We start from the raw sequence: 21,826 nt of genomic DNA, 5'->3' as shown, positions 1-21,826 counted from the left end.
CTCCATCCCCCTCTCTCAACTCCTCCTTCTCCCTCACTACCGCTATTTCCAACAGCTGATTTCCAGACCAGAGAGAGAGGAACACGGCGAGACAGTTGAGGTTTGAGATCAGCAGCAGCAGAAGATTTAAAGCGAGTAGAAATGCAGGGCGAGCGCTGCGATCCGCAACATCCGTCATGAAGATTTGAGCTCCGCTGCCGCTGCCATCAGCTCCGAGAGGTTAGCCGCTGTGCTAAAGCTAACTTTACAAACAACTGTAGCCAATAAACCTACATTACCAGCCTTCATCACGAGTAACAGTTCGCGTTTCCCTTTCTTTATGCATTAGGAGGGGTTGTATTCACTTTATGTTATTATTTTCGCTCTGAATGCATAATTTGTGCATATAAACATCAGATATAGGTCACGGAGCAGATTAATTAGCCAGCTAGCCAGAGGTAACGTTAACGTTAACAGCTGGTGAGGTCGTGTTAGCTACATTATTATTAGAGTTAACTAGCTTGAAAATGACATTAAACTAAACTAAACAAATAGAAGATTGAGATATGTGTTGGCAGACTTCTGTGGTGTGTGGAATGGCTGATAGCAGCTTAAATATTAACCTTGTAACGAGTTGTGTGGTTGCAGTGTAGCTTGTTAGCTTGGATATATAGAGGAAAAAGAGCACCGTGCGAACAAAGATGAGGAACCAAACTGATGTTAACTTTCCAGACATGTTGCAAGTACGGTTTCTTATTTTTTTGCAGGCTATTTAAACTGATATAGCCGATAAAGGTGCTGTCAGGCCACCGACCGAGCACATGATTAAAGTACATCAACCTTTGGCATGCATTTGGTCTGGTAATGTTTCTGAGTGACCTGCGCTGTTGCAATGCGGCTGCACTGTAACTGAACGCTGGCTCTAAGAGACAACTTGTTTGTATTGCCTAATATTTGACAATTTGTTTTATTTATAGTTAATTGTAACCTAATTCATTTTGGGCTGGTTAATTGTGGAGGAAGCCTTTACCTTAATGTACTTGCATACTACCGTATTGCCATCAAGACTGCTCAAACAATGATGTTGAAAAAAACTGTTACATTTGTATAATATACACTTAAGCTTAATATTTCCAAAAATATTCAATCATTATTTACACACATCATGTCATTATGAAGTTGTATGCGACTATGAATGTCAAGCCCAAAAACAAAACAAAAAAACACACCATAAAAGTGGTCCATACAACTCATATATATATTCCAAGTCCTCTGAAGGCATCTGCTAACTTGTGTGTAAAGAACAAGCAAAATTACAAAGCATAATTCACTGGGGAGAAACTCCCCCTGCATTTTGAATGTCATGTTCCACCCCACATATTATGAGAAACATGATAACTGATGTAGCAATGTGTTGAATGGCAGCATATTTGACATGAATAAGATTCGTAAGCTCCAGTGGATGTGAAGATTTTCAGTGAATAATCGCTATTTTGTTCCATTTGTATTCCATAAAAAAAAAAATTAACTATATGAGTAAATAACAAATTTTAGTTTTTTGTTGTCAGTAATATGTCATTGAGAAATGTTTAATTTTATTTACCCACTGTCGGTAGTGTATTTAATCAGTTAAAGCGATAGTTCACCCATAAATGAAAATTCTGTCATTTACTCAGTCTCACCCTCATGTTTATGTAAAACCGTATGACTGACTTTCCTCTGGAGAACAAAATAAAACATTTTGAAGAACATTGGTAACCCAAACAGTTTCTGTTTCCGTTGACTGTTGTATGGACAAAAAAAAATACAAAGTCATTGGGAACCAAAACTGCTTGACGTTCTTCAAAATATCATAATTTGTGTTCAACAGAAGAAGGAAATGCATACAGTTTTGGAACAATGCGAGGGTGAGTAAATGATGACAGAATAAAAATTTTTGGGTGGGCCATCACTTTAATGACTTTTCATGTTTGTTCTAATGTAGGATGGCGTTCCATGGATCCACTCGGCCGACAGTGTGTGGTAACTTGTTCCCTGGATCAGACTTAGGCCACAAGTATTTTTGTGTCAACGCCACGACCGGCACTACCTCAACGGGCCTCTGTGCAACACCAAATCCCACTGGACCCAACGCACCAGCTGGGACTCCTAGACACCCGGCGTCTCTCGGGGGCAGCGCAGGCGGAGGGGCGGCCATCCCACAACCTCACAGTAACCCGGCAAGTGAGGTTCCAAGTCCTGCTGAAATGGAGCCTGATCGACCTATCGGTTATGGTGCATTTGGGGTGGTCTGGTAAGTCCTGCTGTCATCCCAACACACACATTTCTGATGACTCTCTACCGTTTTTGAAAGAAGTATCTATTATATTTTAATGTAATTTAAAATCTTATTGACCCCAAACTTTTGAACACTGGTTTTATATATTACACACTCACATTTTCTTCAATAATGTTAACATCTGGTTACCCTGTTGCATTGCTTTGGTAGGTCTGTGACGGACCCTCGGGATGGTCGTAAGGTGGCTCTGAAGAAAATGCCGAATGTCTTCCAGAACCTGGTCTCCTGCAAACGTGTGTTCAGGGAACTCCGGATGCTGTGTTTCTTTAAACATGACAACGTAAGTTTTGCGGGCTGAAAAGGGAATCATACATGCATTGATTGCTGAGTGGGTGTGTGTTTTTGCAGAGTTTTAGAATTTGATTGCATGTTTTTTGTAATGATGGGAATTTGCTTTGGCAGGTGCTGTCTGCCCTTGACATTCTCCAACCTCCACAAATCGACTGCTTTGAGGAGATGTATCCTTCATACCCATATTTTACCTAAATCTGTTCCCATCTGAAACTTTCATTTTCTCTGTATTATTTATTATTATTTATAAATGCCTATGTAATAATGGGATTAAGTAATTTATTTGTTTCTGTTAGTAGTGGATGACACTATGTTCCAACTTGTATAATCTTATACTACAGTATATGTGTTTGCATTCTATCACTAGCAATGTTTCCATCCAAAGTTGCAAATTTAACTTGCGCGCAAAATTGGAATATCACATAAAACATTGTGTTCAAGAGAACAGAATCGTCACTTCCTTGGAAATTGTCGCAAAATATCTGTAATTAAAATGGAAGTTGCTGCACTCGGGGAAGCCACTGTGGCAATTTTTTCCTACATCATAAAGTACTTCCGCCTCAGTGCGCACAGACAAAACGTAATAAACGCTCTCATGTTATCTTACATTTGGATGCCTGGTGTTTGGGAATGCAATCGTGTGAGGCTTCATGACGGTCATTATGCCAAATCATTTTGATGACAGACTTTTGGCTCAGGCATTTCAGAATGATCAAACCAACATTTGAGATACTGTGCAATGAAATTGGTCCACTGGTTAGTCCAGTTATCCAATCACATCCACTGTTGATGCAAAGCCATGTGAGTTTTTGCTGTGCATTGAAGGATTTATTGGGTAAATGTGTTTCCATTGTAGTTTAAGAACATGGCTTACCGGATTTTTTAAAAAGTATGCGCCTTAATTGAGTGCATACGTTTTTTTAATTTTTTTTTAAATTTTTTTTTTAGAATTTATGCACATCTTGGCATTTCCGTCCAGCTTTTTTTCATGCGATATCCCAAAATGCACATAAAAATAGGTGGATGGAAATGAAGACTTTCACATTGGTAACAAAGCAACGTAGACATGGAGTAATAGCAGACCAGAACATACAGTGTAAAGAGTTACTTGCTGTATTAATATAGAGTGTAACTTGTATACCTGTGAGTTGGAAATTCATTTATAACAGGGCTCGACCGTTTCGAGCATTTGCGACTAAAAATAGATGTGTGTGTGAACTCTAAAATATATTTACCGTTACCTCTGTAAACAAAGCAGCTACTTTTTGTTTCTGACCAGAATTTAAATGTTTTAAACAGCCATTCAGATTTTTTACTATGGTGTTCATCACAACAAATACTTAATTATTTAAAGACTTAGGCTAATAGGCAAAAAAATATATATATTGTGAGAAAAAAGTTATTAAACCTGTTGGGAGGGCAGCACTTTATTATAACCTAATTCAATACGTGATAATACCATACCATGATAAAAGCTTCAATGTATTACGAAAATATTTAAAAACCTTCTGTACTTTTTGTATTCTTATAATGTCTCCTCATATACCCTTATTAAGCTAAAATACATTATTTGAAAAATTTGCATTGTTCCCTTAAAGTTTTATTTTTAATGGGCTTCTACATTTTTCAGTTTACAAACACATGCGCTCCTTGGTAAAAAAAAGTAAGCGTCAGGTCCTGGCCTTCTAATACAAATTGTACTGTCTAGTATGTTAAACTCTAATGTAGCATAATGTTGAAGGTGTTTTTGCACTTATTAATTTATGAATATCCTGGTTTGCTTCCAAAATGAACACCAGGGCCAAATGCAAGTGAAAATTAGCTTTGGCGAGTAAATAAAACAGTTTTATTTGCCAGTTGGAAAACTAACTGTATTAGGAACTTTAACATATTTAACAGATTTTTTTTTTTTCAATTCACATGGCAATGATGATCTAAAAATACTCTTAAAGCTGCCGTCGGCAAGTCTGGCAGATTGGGTCGATTAGCCAAAATTTTTAATGTTTACAACTCTCATGCCCCTCCCCACTACCAGCGAGCACCCTCCCATCGAGGTCGTGCTCGTCAGTGCGTCACTGTGCGTGTGTGTACCTGATTTTCTGTGAACGCGTCCGTCTCTTCAGCATCTATCAACACCATGGACTCGGAGGTAGGCTACCCTGGCTAATCTAGCCATAGATAGCAATAACCGAGGAATTGGAAGCTTGTTAGTAGATTTTCTCTCCGCCATCACGCTTCATGCAATCTCCAGGCGAACTTCAGGCGTGGCGTGTGCATGTGATATTAACGTGCGCGAGTGAGGGGGGATCTGTGGCGTGTGCACGACCTGTGTTTGACAGTCAGATCTCACACCCCCCTGCGCTGATTGGACCTGATGAAGCGGGAGCGCTGGATTTTTGCAAAACAAATAACACGCTCCAGGTGGAGTTAGAAGCTCGGGTTTTTTTCTAAAACCACCTTATTTATGTTGTTCTGTCGGATTATAGTGTCGATTACACTGAATATGATAAAAAAAATGTTGCTTTAATGTACTGGTATTTTCCCTCTTATGTTCTCATAGTAGATGTTGTTATTGTGGCTGTAGATGTTTTGTGAGTCAGTTGTGTTCTTAACTGAGTCTGTGGTATAGATACGTGATCACTGAGCTCATGCAGAGTGACCTACATAAAGTCATCGTTTCCCCTCAGCCTCTCACCACCGATCACATCAAGGTGTTCCTCTACCAGATACTCAGGGGTGAGTTCACATGGACATTTGTTACTTTGGGATAATAATATATATATATATTTTTTTTTATCAGGAGTATTTAATCAGGACGGATGAGAGCTTGGTGTGTTTTGTGCCTGCGTTGCAGAACGGGATTATGTTTGAACTTGTAATCGGCTTGGAAAACTTGAAAATAAAATTTGTTAACAAAATCCTACTGAACTGTTAATCTTGTTTGGGGCAATTTTGACTCTCGTTGCTGGGAGAGTCAAGCAACGTGTCTGTGTGACCTTTGTGTGTGACCAGCTGAGAAGCATGTGTGCGAACACGCCAAGGAACTTGGCAGGATCTGACAGTGACGTCATTGGAATGCGTGCTCGTCAGAGGCTATAATTGGATGTGCCACAGGTGCATCTTCAGGTATCACTTTGTCTGAAGAGAAGTCTGGGCATATCCTCGTTTTTTAGGGAACAGGGTTACAGTCAATTAACCCAAGATGTTCCCTTTCAAAAGCTTCTCTCAATGCGCTGAGTTAGCACTTTTTGGAACGAGAATACCAGAGAGGTGATACTTTGGGAGACTCATAGAGAAGTAGAGGGGACATTGTGCCTCTTGAGAGGCGAGGAGGTCAAACTCTGCTGCTTAGATTCTTTCCCAGATTTGTTTCACTACTTCTGGGTGGAGTTTTCATTTCCCATTTGGCACAGTTTGTCTGTACAATAAATCTGCTCCCACATTCAGATATCCAGGGATATAAATCACTCTGTGGGACAGGAACTCGACCTGAGCCCAGAGCTGCGCTAGCCTGTTCAGATGGCGCGAACGCAGACCTCCCTGGCGATTTGTATTGGTGACTGCCGCAGTGTTGTCCACCCGCACTAGGACATGGTAGTCCCTGAGCTTCTGGAGGAAGTACTTCAGGGCCAGAAATACAGCCATCAGCTCGAGGCAGTTGATGTGCCAATCGAGATGATGACCCCTCCATGTCTCTTGGGCTGGATGGCCATCTAAGACCGCTCCCCAGCCTGACTGGGAGGCATCTGTCGTTAGCATTTTGCAACGGCAAGACACACCTAGTGCTAGGACCCAAGGCTAGGAATTGGGGTCTGAGCCACATAGAGAGGGTTCGTAGTCCGCGGCACCTAGTGGGGCGGCAGTGGCTCAGTGGTTCATGTAGGTTGTCTACAAACCGAAAGGTTGGTGGTTCAATCCCCGGTTCCACTTGACCAAGTGTCGAGGTGTCCATGAGCAAGACACCTAACCCCAGCTGCTCCCGACGAGCTGGATGGCGCCTTGCATGGCTGACACCGCCGTCGGTGTATGAATGAGTGAGTGAATGGGTGAATGTGAGGCTATGTAAAGCGCTTTGGTGGCCACAGGTCTGTGAAAGCGCTATATAAATGCAGTCCATTTACCATTTACCTAACCCTTATTTGCCCTTGGATGAAACTCCCTGGCTTTGAACCACAACTGAGAGGTCTCATGTGCAAAAGGCCTGTAGGCATCACCGTGGACGCAGCTACCATGAGACCTAATATTCTCTGATACTGACTAACAGTAACGTCCTGACCTGGCCTGATGTTGCTTATGGTCCCGATACGTGTGGGTGACAGTTGTGCCCGTTTGGTGACCGAGTCCCATACAACTCCTAAGTACGTCGTCCTCTGGGTGGGAGAGAGAACGCTTCAACCCCAGAGAGACAAGAGGAGCTAGGACGACATCTCGATGTCAAAGTGCAAGCTCTTGAGACTGGGCCAGTATCAGCCAGTATCAGCCAGTCGTCTATGTAGTTCAAAATGCGGATGCCCTGGAGTTGCAGAGGAGTTAGAGAGGAGCCAGCGCTGCATCCATGCATTTTGTGTTTGTGCAGGGTGACAGGGCCAGGCCGAATGGAAGAACCCGATATTGGTAAGCTTCACCCCCTAAAGCAGACCTCAAGAACTTCCTGTGTTGTGGCAGTATTTCTATTTTTATTTGAAAACATGCGACCTTGAGATCAATCATGACGAACCAATCGCAAACTGTATCTTGTAACCTTTTCCTACTCTCTTTAGGGCCCAAGGAGAGATACCCAGCAGTAGCATCCATTTTGCCAAGGTCTTTGACAGGGGTACCAATTTCAATATTTCCTGTTGAGGGGATGCTGAATGTTATGTGTCCTGGGCAATAACAGGAAGCGACAGAACAATCAACATTTCGCTGGAAACACTACCAGACGTGGTGGGCATGTCACAGTAGTTTAGAGAGAGACAGAGACTCCTCACTCAGATCGATACCCGAGCACCACGATCGCATCGTGGGTGCTGCCCCTTGGCAATGAGCAAGGCGAGTGCGCACTTCTAACAAAGAGTGACAGACACGGTACGGCTTTGTAAGGTCTGAAGACAAAGAAAACCTGAAGGTGTACCTGTAGCACATCTAATTATAGCCTCTGATGAGCACTCATTCCAAGAACTTCACCGTCAGATGCTGCCAAGTTCCTTGGTGTGTTTGCACACATGCTTCACAGCTGGTCACACACAAAGGTGTTCCCAAAGCGCTAACTCACCGCAGCATTGAGAGAAGCTTTTGAAAGGGAGTCGTAATATTATGAAGATTATTACAATTTAAAACATCTGTTTTCTGCTTTAATATAATTTAAAAATATAATTTATTCCTGTAATGGCAAAGGTTGTTGTTTTATTTCTGTTGTTGTTTTTTGCATTTTGCCTGGCAAAAATAAATGCATAACTGTACTTTCTTGTGTGTAATACAGAAGTACTAAAACTTTTAGGGGTCTTTTGCATTTATTTATTTTTTAGGGGGATTTGTTTTCCATGCCTGCCTTCCAAATTTATCCATGACACCATTTTTTGTTTTGTACAACCAAACTAGTGGATACACAGCACCTTTAAAAACATGGGTGTTTGTATTGGCAAGTGCAGGAAGTCTTGATTTTTCGTAGTCGGTAGTAGTGTTTATGTTGTGTGATATGTTAGTATTGTTCCTCCTGTTCATGTCCTTTATGAGGTGTCCTCTCTCTTTCTCTCAGGGCTGAAGTACCTGCACTCTGCGGGCATTCTGCACAGAGACATCAAACCAGGGAACCTGCTGGTCAACAGCAACTGTCTGCTTAAGGTACCACACTGCACATGTGCTCAAATGTACTCCGTCAAATAATAATGGCAAAATGAGAAATGTCACTTTTCCTTCTCAATTAGATTTGTGACTTTGGCCTGGCACGAGTGGAGGAGCCAGATCCTTCTCGTCACATGACCCAGGAGGTGGTGACGCAGTATTACCGTGCACCAGAGGTTCTGATGGGATGCCAGCATTACACTTCAGCTATAGATGTCTGGTCTGTTGGGTGCATCTTCGCTGAGTTGCTGGGCCGGCGTATTCTTTTCCAGGCTCAGAGCCCCATACAACAGGTAATGGCATACACTACCATTCAAAAGTTTGGGGCCCGTAACATTAAAAAATAAAATAAATAACTACTTTTAATCTGAAAGGATGCATTAAATTAATCAAAAGTGACTTCCAACTTGTTACAAAAGATTTCTGTTTCAAAAAATGCTGTTCTTTTAAACCTTCTCATCAAAAAAAATCCTTTAAAAAAGAAAGAAGTATCACATATACACAAAAATATCAAACAGCGTAACTGTTTTCAACATTGATAATAAGAAATGTTCCTTGAGCAGCAAACCGTATTAGAATGTGTGTTTTTTTAAGGATCATGTGACACTGAAGATGGGAGTAATGCTGCTGATAATTCAGCTTTGCCATCACAGGAATGAACATTTGAAAATACATTCAAATAGTAGACTTTTATTTTAAATTGTAATTATTTCACAATATTACAGTTTTACTGAATTGTTCATCAAATAAATGCAGCCTTGGTGAGCATAAGAGACTTAAAAATCTTACCCACCACATACTTTTTAAATGTTTGTGTATAATAAAGAATCATCTTTAATAAATAAATTAAAAATCTTGCTAAAATGAAATTTTATTAATTTGATTTTGAAACGGTATTAATGAAAGTGTCTTTTACTCACATTTACTCACTCAGTTTCTCCTCTCTTTTTCTCTCAGCTGGATCTGATCACTGATCTTCTCGGGACTCCTCCTCTTTCTGCCATGGCATCTGCGTGTGAAGGAGCTCGAGCGCACATTCTTAGAGGACCCCACAAACCAGTTCTGTACCCTGTCTTACAATGATTTATAAGTCTTTAAAATATTTAATACAAAAAAAAATCTAATACAATATTCCATATTCTTTAATTTGTGCTTTATCTCCCTTAGCCGTCATTGTCTGTTCTGTACATGTTGTCGGATGGGGCAACACATGAAGCTGTTCATCTTTTGTGCCGCATGCTAGTTTTTGATCCAGTGAGTATGATGTACACATTTTGACAAATCTTTTTGTGGTAATTTTTTGATAGCCTACACTTAAAATAATAGTTCATTTTAGTCAGTAAACGCATCATAACATTCTTTCACGTTCTTCCATAAATGGTTAACTCTCACAAAACTGCAGGAAGCACACTGACCAATGTTTAGATGTTTTTGGGGATGTATGATAGATAGATAGGCCATAGATATTCTTAATAACTATAATTATACATTTTATAAAAAAAATTATAATAATTTAATCTATATTTATTAATATATTAACATTTTATAACACACCTCTCCCTGGCATGACCATTTTTATCTTATTTTCACTTTATTTAATGCTAACATTTTCACTTTTCTACTGTCCAGTGATAATTTGGAAAGAAAACGCGATGAAAACCTAATGTTAGTCAGTATAGCAATAAATGCAATTCAATAACACATAGAATGTGTTTTTTCATTCCATTGTGCAACTTTTCCATCATTTTTAATGTAAACTTCACCCTAGACATTATTGACTGTTGCGCTCTCATCTCGCTTCCATACTTTTGCAGAGAATCGTGCATGACACGGCTTTCTAAAACGAGGCACTCTCAAGTTTTCAAAGGCGTTACTAGACCTGCAAAACCTATGTGAATGGCCCCTAAATGATTAAAAGATAAACCACGCATGCTTATTTCAGTCCTGTTATTTAAGCAGACAGTTTGCCTCGTTCCTTCAGTGTAACAGCATTAACAGCAAGCCAAAGAGGTCAAGTTTTCAACTGAACTAGGCTATAGGCTACGTAAGCATTTTAAACACTTACATTGTTCTTGCAATAAATGCATGTTCTTAAATGAGCAGGCTTTCTCATTTCTTCTTGGTATGAATCAAAAATCAATTAGGGCTGTAGGCTTTATTAATATTTAGGCTACAAGTAAATACGAAGATCCAAATATTTGGTGTCGGTAAGATTTTGTTGTTGAAAGATTCGCATGAAATGAGGTTCACATTTGCTGCATTTATTTGATTAAAAATACAGTAAAAACAGTAATATTGTGAAATAATATTACAATTAATACATGTTAACAAATATATACTGTACATTTCAATATTTTAAAATGAGGTTTATTTCTGTGATGGCAAAGCTGAATGCTAATTTGCTGATTTGGTTGTAAAGAAACATTTCTTATAGATGAAAACAGTCGTGCTACTTACTATTTTTGAGGAGATGGTGATGCATATTTTTCAGAATTTTTTGATGAATAGAAAGTTCAAAAGAACAGCATTTATTTGAAACTGAAATCTTGTGTAACATTATAAATGTCTTTATTGTCACTTTTGATCAATTTAAAGTGTCCTTGCTGAATAAGTTTTAATCTTACTGACCTCAAACTTTTAAATGGTAGTGTAAGCTTCATGTTCTTCTATATAAAATGATAGTAATTTTTCTATATTATTTTGTAGTATGTTGTTGTTGTTGTTATAATTCTTATTCTGTGTGTCTCCATCCATAGGTCAAGCGCATCACGGGCAGTGATGCTCTGTCTCATCCGTATTTGGATGAGGGTCGTCTGAGGTACCACACATGCATGTGTAAGTGCTGTTACTCAGTGCCCAGCGGGAGGGTGTACACCCGAGACTTTGAGCCGCCTGCAGATCGACCTTTCAGCCACAACTACGAGCAGAGCATGCACTCTGTCTGGCAGGGCAAAGGTGACTCTCTTTTTATCACTCTGGCCCTTTGTTACAATATTAAACTTCATCTTCTTTTGACATGAAGGACCTATTTTGATGACCCGTTTTCTCTCTTCATCTCAGAGCTCATCCATCGTTTTATAACAGAGCACCAGCAAGGCAAACGAGTGCCTTTGTGCATCAATCCCCAGAGTGCAGCCTTCAAAACCTTCATTAGGTCAGTGCAAGAACAAGCGTTTTTTGTGACAAACCTTTTTCAAATACATGCACTCAAAATGAACAATGATTTGGAGATGTAATATTTACTCATTCTTGTAGTTCATTTGATAGTTGCTTAGCTATAAGATTTATTGTGGCTATTGTTGAATTTTTAAATGCCTGGTGTTAATACTGATATCTAGAGCAGGGTGGTCTCTATAAAAAATATTATTTTAAATAAATGTATTTTATATAGTTATTAATTTATATTTTATATATGTATAAATGTATATAATAATATAATATTAATAACGTATTGTTGTTGCCTGTTGTTGATACCATTAAATATAAATAAAGCAGTAGAATAAATATAAATGCAAATAAATATTTGTATAAATCTATATAATGATGAAATTAAGTAGTAGTAAGTAGTAGTAGTTGTATAAATATAAAACAATGTAGAATGCATGAGGCCTTTTGTGTCCACCAAACTTCCATTTTAAAGGGTTAGTTCACCCAAATATTTTAATTCTGTCATTTACTCACCATCATATCATTCCAAAACCGTAAGACTTTCATTCATCTTCAAAATAAAAAATGAAGATATTTTAAAATAAATCTAAGAGCTTTCTGTCCTTCCATTGGCAGCTACGCAACTACCACTTTGATGCTTCAAAAAGTTCATAAAGAGCTAAATCACAAAACTAATCCATATGAGTTGAATGGTTTAATTCATTGGTTCTTGCAGAAGCTCAAGCGTGCTGTGTAACATGAGAATGAACCTCATTGGTTCTTGCGGAAGCTCAAACGTGCTGTGTAACATGAGAATGAACCTCATTGGTTCTTGCGGAAGCTCATGCGTGCTGTGTAACATGAGAATGAACCTCATTGGTTCTTGCGGAAGCTCAATCGTGCTGTGTAACATGAGAATGAACCTCATTGGTTCTTGCGGAAGCTCATGCGTGCTGTGTAACATGAGAATGAACCTCATTGGTTCTTGCGGAAGCTCAAGCGTGCTGTGTAACATGAGAATGAACCTCATTGGTTCTTGCGGAAGCTCAGGCGTGCTGTGTAACATGAGAATGAACCTCATTGGTTCTTGCGGAAGCTCAAGCGTGCTGTGTAACATGAGAATGAACCTCATTGGTTCTTGCGGAAGCTCAAGCGTGCTGTGTAACATGAGAATGATCCTCATTGGTTCTCAGATTTCATTTAAAATATCTTCATTTGTGTTTCGAAAATGGACAAAAGTCTTAGAGGTTTGGAACAACATGAGGGTGAGTAAATAAAGAAAATAATATTTTTGCTGTCTTAAGTCATTGTTTTTCTTACTTTCTGTATCAGATCCACAGCCTGGCATTCGTCAAAAGTATCAAGGAAAGAAGAGAGATGAGGAATGAGGTGTATACTGGGAAATGTGGATCATAGGAGCAAGCTTGCAGTGGAGATGACTGAAGGATCACATGCTTTTGAACGCATTCTCAGCACTCTTTCCAAGTCAACATGGGGATATCTCAGAAAAACATTTTTCCAGTTCCACTTTCACAACACTGATGAATAATGCTTCTGATGCTGCTGAGAACAGTTTTATACTGACTATGTGCTTAAAGATTTTGGCCAATAGAGTTTTCCACACAAAAAAAAGAAAAGAAAATCTCATGGATTGTTGAATTTTGACTAAATGAGCCAACGTCAATGTTGTGCAATACAGATATCTGGAATAATGCAAATGATGAGACTGCGCTGACCATGATTTCACTAACAGATGAGATGACAGTGCCCACAAGTCCATAGCATCACCCCCCGCGGCCATCTTTAACTGTGGTGTATCTCCAAATTCTGTCTATAGACTTTTATCACTGTGTTCCTTTTCTGGGTTCTTAAAATTCTGGTAACCAAAAGTTCCAAAAGTCTTCTTTCTTAGTTACGGTTTCCTCATTGAACTGAATGCTTTCTGTTCAATACCACTCAGACTTTTTCTCTAAAATAATTTTTTCCTTTCTGTTATTATTTTCATTTTATTTCGATTTTTGGGGGAGTTTATTGTGCAGATTTCTTTCTAATCTCTCTACATTTCTAATGAAGCATCCTGTGCAAACGATCCTTGAGCAAATGCATTAGTTTTAGAGTTGTATTAGAATGCTGTATAGGGGTGATGGCGTCTTGTGTTTATCTGAGGAACGTAGGTACTGTGCTGTTCCTGCCTGAAGCATCTTCCCAAAGCCCCCCTCCCCTCCCTCGGCCCCTCCTCCTTGGACCAAACGTGATTGATATCAGTATCCTGCTTTCTGATTGGGCGAGGCTCTGTAGGCAGAGAAGATAGATTGAATGTTATTTATTTTCAATTTTTTATTTATTGTCTTGTCTAACTTTTTCTGTGTTGTGTTAGGCGGACCAGGTGCGTGGGTTTCATGGCAGCATGAGCAAGTCATGTGGTCCGTGCGTGTTTTTGAAAAAACGCAGTTTCGGGGAGTTTAGGGAATGTGCAGTGTTGTACTTTTTTGAATATTTCATTACCTCAACCAGCCCTCAGTTCTACTGGGCTTGTGTGCATAGACTGAACCCAATCGTTTATCAAAAATGTACTGTAATGCAGCCGAATGACGTCAGGTCTGTGTGGAGCTCCTCCACTGGGCAGCAATCTCTCCCTGAATTGTTTCTGAATCGATCTGCTTTTCTTTTTCCTTCAGAGTGAGGGATTGGTGGGATGGTGGCTGATGGGTGAGTCTTATATGCTTGTTGGAGAAATGCTGCTGTTTGTGTAATACCTCCCTGACTCCTTTGTAAAAGTAACACGTCTAGAGCTCAGGTTTCATATTATACAATATGGACTAGACTGTAGACACTGTAGATGTGGATCCAGGCAGAGTTACTGAATACAAGCAGTTGTTGGTGCTCTCTGGGTTTATTGCAGAAGGCCGAATTCTCAAATGCCCAGTACTGTAAATGTTTGCCTCCTACCAGCAGGTGGCAACAAAAGCGCAGGGCACGATTGGATGCATCAAGGCTGTTCCTCATCAATAATGTCTCTCAATGCATGTATGTATGGACTTCACTTGGATTTGCAAATTGCAGTGCATTAGTTGTTTTATTTTAGAAACTTTTTAAATGTGCTGTTGCTATTTAATTTTATTATAGGAACATGTTCTTTTTAGGTTTTGTTTTCATGTATTGTGACCAATTATTTTAGGTTTTTGGTTTTAATCTTTTTTTTCTTTTTTTTTTAAGTTGATGTTTTTATGACCACTTTTGCTATTGTGTTGGTAGAAAAACTAGCAAAATAGTGACCGGAATGAAGATCAGTGGGTTGGTTTAGTCGTGTTACCGACTGCCAAGCAGAAAGTGAACTTTTTAAGTAAATGGTGAATTTCCTTTAGTCGTAAGATAATAGATGTTAGACATTTTTAAGATGAAACTGAAAACTTGGTATTCGTGTTAATGATTATTATGGCTTTGATAATATGATTGAACAGTTGTTTTAAGATGGTTATTATTTCTTGTTATCTGTTTTATTAGGTTTTCTTTTTTCTTTTTCTTTTTTTGTCTTTGCATTTTAGAAGAAAATATGTTTTTGGACTTTTTGTGTTCCCAACAAATACTTGAAGTTTTTAAGAAAAAAAAAAAAGGATACGTGGATTAGGATAAAATAGACATTAAAGAGACAGACACTGGAAACCTTGCCTCTGCATCTTATTGGCTTGTCATTATTACAATTACATTCCAGTTCAAGGACAGAATTATGATATTTCAATTACAAAGATTTTTACAAAGAGGTTGGAACTATTTTGGCATGAAATGAAAATTCTCCATATCTATTTTCTAATTGCATATTATAGGACTTATTGTGAACGATTAATTTATGCATTTTTTTATGTTTTGACCTAGTAATGTTTAAGAAAGAAAAAAAAAAGCCTTTACATCACAATACGGATGAAAAGATCTGTCTGTTTTATTGTGACTTTAAAATTAAGTGATTCTTAAAAAAAAAAGTTATTCTTTCAATCTTGAGTTGAAATCTTGATCATGACACATTAACTGTTATTTGTCAATATTTGTTCAAGGAAGACCTTCTAGAATAGATTCACATGACAAACTTAATATCAGAAACTGGTCACAAGTTACCAGACTTGTAGAAAAGGATTTGTGTATGTTTCATCCTAAATGTATACATACACAAGTTTTTAGATTTGTAAAACCATATGTATGTCAGAATCTGCACCTGGTTAACTTGATTGTAAGGACATACGCAAGCTTTATTTCAAATGTTCTGAAATCCCTGAGGTAACCATAAATGGAGCTTAGGATACCTTGTTGTGACTATATCTCCATATAATTTCCATATGCATATTGCCTTTCAGACAAAAAAAAGAAAAGAAAAAAAAAGAGTAGCCGACACATTGCAGGAGTCTCCAACACAGATATAAGAGAGATTACACTGCTAAAATCACCCATGTTTTCCACCCAGTAAAACTATTGTTAAGAATAGAAGGAAAAAAAACGAATTGAGATGTAAAATTGGATTAGATACTACGTTTTCAGATAATGTATTGTGAATATAGACCAAATGTGTAGCAATTTTGAAAAAAAAGATAGGTGCTGCCCATTTTGTGCACAGTCTTCCTCGCAAAATTCTTTGGATCTTTTACAAATATAAAAAGCGCTAAAAGCTACATTTTCTAAAAGCATTATGTTTGGCAAATGTAACTTTTAGGCTCCAGGGTGCAGGTGGAAATAAAAGGACATTTTCCATTAGCACTCTATTTATATAAAAAAATATATCTTTCCCATCAGGAATATTGCATTAAGTAGAAATGTAATTACAGCTATGATGTGAAACACACCGCCCATTCAGCTGATATTATTTTTTGCTGCATACCAACATTGTCATGTCAGAAACTATATCTTTTAACAAAAGTACAACCCCATTTCCAGAAAATTGGGGAGATTTTGCAAAATGCAATTAAATCAAGAATCTGTGATTTGTTCATTCTCTTGAACCTTTATTTAAATGACAGATGTACAAAGAAAATATTTCCAATGTTTTCAATGACCAACTTAATTGTATTTTGTAAATATAGGCTATACAAATTTTGATTTTGAATACTGCAACACACTCCAAAAAAGTTGGGACAGAGGCATGTTTACCACTGTCACATCACCTTTCCTTATTCACATAATTTGTTGCAAAGAAAGCTGGAAACAAAGATGATCAAGTGAAATAGTTTACAACATCATAAAGTAGAATAAGTCACTAATCTTATCCCTGACCAAAAGTGTTTATTTGTAATTAATAGATTATATTCACCATCAATACTTTCTTGCCACAGATCAGACATTCTGAAATTAGATTTTTAAATAGATTGTAGGAATTTTTTTTCTAAAGACACCCACAGACATCAAGAATCAGCAATCTCAACAGTGGTGACATGCTTCATGCTGCAATGCATGCTGGGAGCCATGAGTTTTATACTATGGTGACTAAAACATGTCACCGTTGTTCAGATTCATATATGCTGATTCTTGATGTCTGTGTGTGTCTGAAGATTTTTTTCCCATAATGTATTTAGAAGTCTAAATTCAGAATGTCTGATCTCTTGCAAGAAAATATTGTTGGTGAATAAAATCTATTAATAACAAATAACCACTTTTGGTCAGGAAAAATATTAGTGAATTATTCATTACCTTACGATGCTGAAAACGATATCACATGATCATCTTTGTTTCTGGCTTTCTTTTTTAACAAATGATGTGTTTTGGTAAACACTGTTACAAAGACCACAAACTCACATCAAAAGCCAAGAGTCAAACTGTCCAACTAAATTAAACACTGATCACCATAATGGTGATCAAAAATTCAATAAAACATCTAAACGTCTGTTAATTCTCAATAAGAACTTCTATAGCCGCATGACAGAAATTAAGTAAATCTGGGTAGTAATAAGTGAAGCTGGTAATAATGATGTTGTTTAATACTCCTCTACTGAGATCTTGAGAGATTTAGTGTCTTCTTTTATCTTCGGTTGATTTAATCGGCGGGCGGGCATACACTGTGTGATTTCAGCAAGGTACTTACTCACACTGAACGAGTAGATCGCATGCGATGTAAAGCCAAAACTCAGGATTGATGTGCTCACACTGTACGGTCCGAACATCGAGCTGCGACTTCACTGCTCACACTATACGTGTGAAATACTCCTATGAGATATTGTCAAAACAAGCATCAGCTATCAATATCAAGATGATTTAGCATTTCCAATTTATGTATTAAATTATTATTAGTATTATTGCATTATTATTAGTATTATTAGGGACGGCCTAGGCTACTTTTATTATTAAATTGATAGGCTATTATAATTAAATTGCCACGCAATAATTTCATAGCGCATCACCGCAAAACCAACGCGCTGTGAGGATAATAAAATAATACATAGAAGCTTCCTCCTCCTCATTGAAAATTGTCTAAAACATTTAGGTCGATTACAATGAATGACATATAATTAATTATTAACAATCTATATGTCCGAACACTGCAATAATTCATCAATGAAAATTTTAAAACAGCTTTATTTCAAAAACATTGTTTAACAAATTAATAAAAGAGGCAAAGTGTACATCGCAGGTGGCTTGGAAGACTTGGGTAATGGTTCATCCATTTTGCAACACGAACTGGAGGTAAGCAACAGTAATTTGTAGCTAGTTTGAACTACAGAACTTAAAGATCTCCCTCTTTTCGTGTTTTTTTTTTTTTTTAGTTTTTTTGCTGCAGATGAAACTTCTGTTTTCGCGCATGCGCAGTGAGGGAAAAAACACTGAGTTTAGGGCAATCGGTTCGTAGCTCTGCTTCAATTGTGCGATATAGTCACGAGGAGCGACCATAATTTCGAACATGCCAGAAATTCATCCGACCATCCGATTGCCGGTCGGGAGAGGTTAATCGCCTCTCGTTTCCCCCTGTACACTGCATGAACACTGCACGAACACTGCACGACAAACGACGCACCACAAAGCTGAAAATTGGCCCGACCCGAAAAAGAGTCGCACGAGTCAGAATTTGGCTCAAAATCGGACGAAAATCGCACAGTGTATGCCCGCCTTAAGGCTGTGGCTGGCAGTCAGTTGTCGTTCTTGTGTTTCTCTTTCCTTCAGTGATTCTGCTTGTTACCAGCAGGTGTTCATCACTAATACTCAGTCATCACTTAATTAATCACTTAAAGGAACATGCTGACTTTTGGGGACTTTAGCTTATTCACCGTATCCCCCAGAGTTAGATAAGTCCATACATACACTTTTCATCTCTGTGTGTGCCGTAACTATGTCTGACGCACCCACCGCTAGCCTAGCTTAGCACAAAGACTGGAGGTAAACGGCTCCAGCTAGCATACTGCTCCCAATAAGTGACAAAATAATGGCAACATTTTCCTATTTACATGTTGTGATATGTATAGTCACAGTGTGTACAAATAACAAGGTCACATGAGACACAGCCATCTTCTAACCATATACACACTGGGAACTATATTCTCAGAAGGCGAAGCACTGCTACTTGGGCGGAGTGATTTGCTCACAGCACATGAGAAGCCCCATGGTGAGGAGCAGAATATAGTTTCCATTATGTATATGGTTAGAAGATGGCTGTTATTTATACACGCTGTGACTATACAAATCACAACATGAAATAAATGTTGGTGTTATTTTGTCACTTATTGGGAGCAGTATGCTAGCTGGAGCCATTTACCTCCAGTCTTTGTGCTAAGCTGTGTGCTGGGTGCGTCAGACATAGTTACGGCACACACGGAGATGAAAAGGGTATGTACAGTATGTACTTATCTAACTATAATTAGATACGGTGAATAAGCTTGAGTCCCAAAAAGTCAGCGTGTTCCTTTAATTATCTCATTAACTTTAACTCTGATTCAGAGTTACTTTAACACTCTTTTGGGACCAAATGTTCTCTGGGCAGTTAATTTAACTCTGGAGATTTTGCTGTGTATGTTGAGTCATAGGTGTGATAACGAGAGGCACCGGATTCTTAATTTGTCCAATATCAAATTTATCTTTAGCCCAAGGGGTTTCTGGAATTCCTGATAATAAATGAAAATAGTTTTTAATTGAAGTATCAGGAAAAAAATTTCTCTCCTCAGTGCACAACCTGTGAACTGTCACTGTCTGCATTATTAGGTATGCTCTTACCCCTGCATCATTTGCATAATACCCATCATCATGGCAAATCCATAACCCTGACTCCACCTGCTCCGTGGGCCACACTCCTACTTCCTCCCAGGAGCCTCCTCTCTTCCCCACAGAGACATGAGGCTGTACTTGCATCTGTTGGAAGAAAGCAGATTGAGAGTGTGTTTTACAGTATATGCAGAGAAATGCTGTGATATTAATGGATATTCAAGATTTAATTTCAGTGAACCACTTCTCTTCATACTCACTGTTTCTTTCATGGCCCACAAACCATGAAGTACAATGTAAGTACAAATGAAGGAGATAAAGCGTAGTTATAATGCCAATTTGGTTGCATTTTTCCACCCTTTGATATCAATTCTTTTCCTGACAATGATACAGAAATTGTCATTTCTAATTTAGACATTAGATCTCTACCTAATAAATTCAGAGGACTAACCCCGATATACCATAGGTTGTACAAGTCTGATTAGAAAGTGGCAATTTATTCATTTTGGATGCGGCCTCTTTTGTGAGTGTTGATAAAGTGGTTTCTTCATCTAACAGCTTTCTCACCTCACTGTAGACTCCGCCTGAGTCACTCTCATTCTCGTCTGAGCTCTCACCCTCTGTTTCCACTTCCTCTTTCTAATGGAGTGGCCCTGCAGAGCTTCCAGCTACTGGCACATGCTCAATTTCCCCTTTCACAGCTGCAGCAGCATCCATGCTGTAGGGGCGAAGCTTTCTGGTGGTTGCCTGCATATCCTTCAATTCCTGCCTCCTCTTTTTTTGTCAACAAAGCAATGAAAGCATCTGCAGCCTTCTCACCTTCTCTCTGCTTCTCGTAACGTGTCTCAGTCTCCTGTTCCCATCTTTTGAAGAGAGTCCAGTCAATCCATCTCTGTTTATTTGGGGGCAAATTTTTAAGTAGACGTCTCGTCTCCCCTAAAATGTACACACTTAAAGTCCCACAATCAGCAAACTGTCTTTGTGAATTTTGACCACAGTTGAATCTGAGCAATTTGCTCCTCTTGCAAATTCCATTTTCGAATCAATTCTTTAAGCGGTCCCTGGATCTCAGTTTTCTCTTTTTTTCTTTTTCATTTTTTTCATTTTTTTTTTACCACAGCAGTTCCCCATTTTTAGTTAAGCTAGTTCTTTTTTGCAGGAAAAAATGGCAGATCTATTAATATTTTCTTAGAGAGCAGCAGCAATATGCAAATGAGGAAAAGGCAAATAAGCAAGTACTTCGTTGCAAGAAAAACAGCAATCTTATCAATTTAAATTGACTGAGTATATTTCTGTAGTATATCAAGATTCAAGGCCAAATCTGTGGATATCTAGGAATAGGATTCAATCCTAATTCCCCAATGCGTCTATCAATGTAAGATCTTAACTTAGGCCTAAAAACAGAGATGTTTGATGTTTTATCATCACACATATAATCATATATTATATGTGTGTGTGTGTGTATATATATATATATATATATATATATATATATATATATATATATATAGGCCTATACACAATATATATATACACACACACACATATAAACAAAATAAGTTATTTTGAAGAATGTTTTTAACCAAATGTTGTTATTATTTTTTTGTCCAACCATTGAAGTCAATGGGTGCCGTCAACTATCTGGTTACCAACATTCTTCAAAATATCTTATTTTGTGTTCAACAGAAGAAAGAAACTCATACAGGTTTGGATCAATTTGAGGGTAAATAATGACAAAATTTTAATGTTTGTGTAAACTATCCATATAAACTCATAGGCAGCTATACTGTACATTATCACCCCCGTTTTATAAAAATCTATAAACAAACTTACACTCTGTCCGCGTGTATTGGGCAAATATTATTATTTTTTATGTGAGCAAAATATTGACAATTCTGTATTTCTAGTATTTTCTGTATTTCGGAGTGCTGAAACAATGAAAATCTGACCATAAATAGTTAATGCGGTCGTGCACTATCAGGTCACTTTGTTTTTACTGGCCATTGGTCAGATGTACTGTCAATCAAACCTTAAACCAATAAATGAAGGGAATATATGTCGCGTTCGTCTCGTTTAGCCAAT

At 38.1% G+C, this 21,826-nt stretch overlaps 1 protein-coding gene across 1 annotated transcript; it reads left to right on the top strand.

Annotated features, from left to right (window-relative positions):
* Nucleotides 1–15,241, top strand: nlk1 (nemo-like kinase, type 1). The gene is made up of 12 exons (XM_082184046.1): nt 1–219; nt 1,964–2,272; nt 2,468–2,597; nt 2,720–2,775; nt 5,238–5,344; nt 8,346–8,431; nt 8,515–8,724; nt 9,389–9,490; nt 9,599–9,685; nt 11,188–11,386; nt 11,492–11,585; nt 12,911–15,241. The coding sequence occupies exons 2-12, from the start codon at nt 1,965–1,967 to the stop codon at nt 12,957–12,959; spliced, it is 1,428 nt and encodes a 475-aa protein (XP_082040172.1). The 5' UTR covers nt 1–219; nt 1,964; the 3' UTR covers nt 12,960–15,241.
* Nucleotides 15,242–21,826: the final 6,585 nt, after the last annotated feature.

Source organism: Leuciscus leuciscus, assembly GCF_965113295.1.
Source record: "Leuciscus leuciscus genome assembly, chromosome: 1".
NCBI classification, from domain to species: Eukaryota; Metazoa; Chordata; class Actinopteri; order Cypriniformes; family Leuciscidae; genus Leuciscus; species Leuciscus leuciscus.
Note: the sequence above shows the minus strand (reverse complement) of the source record. Positions and strands in the feature narration are given on the sequence as shown.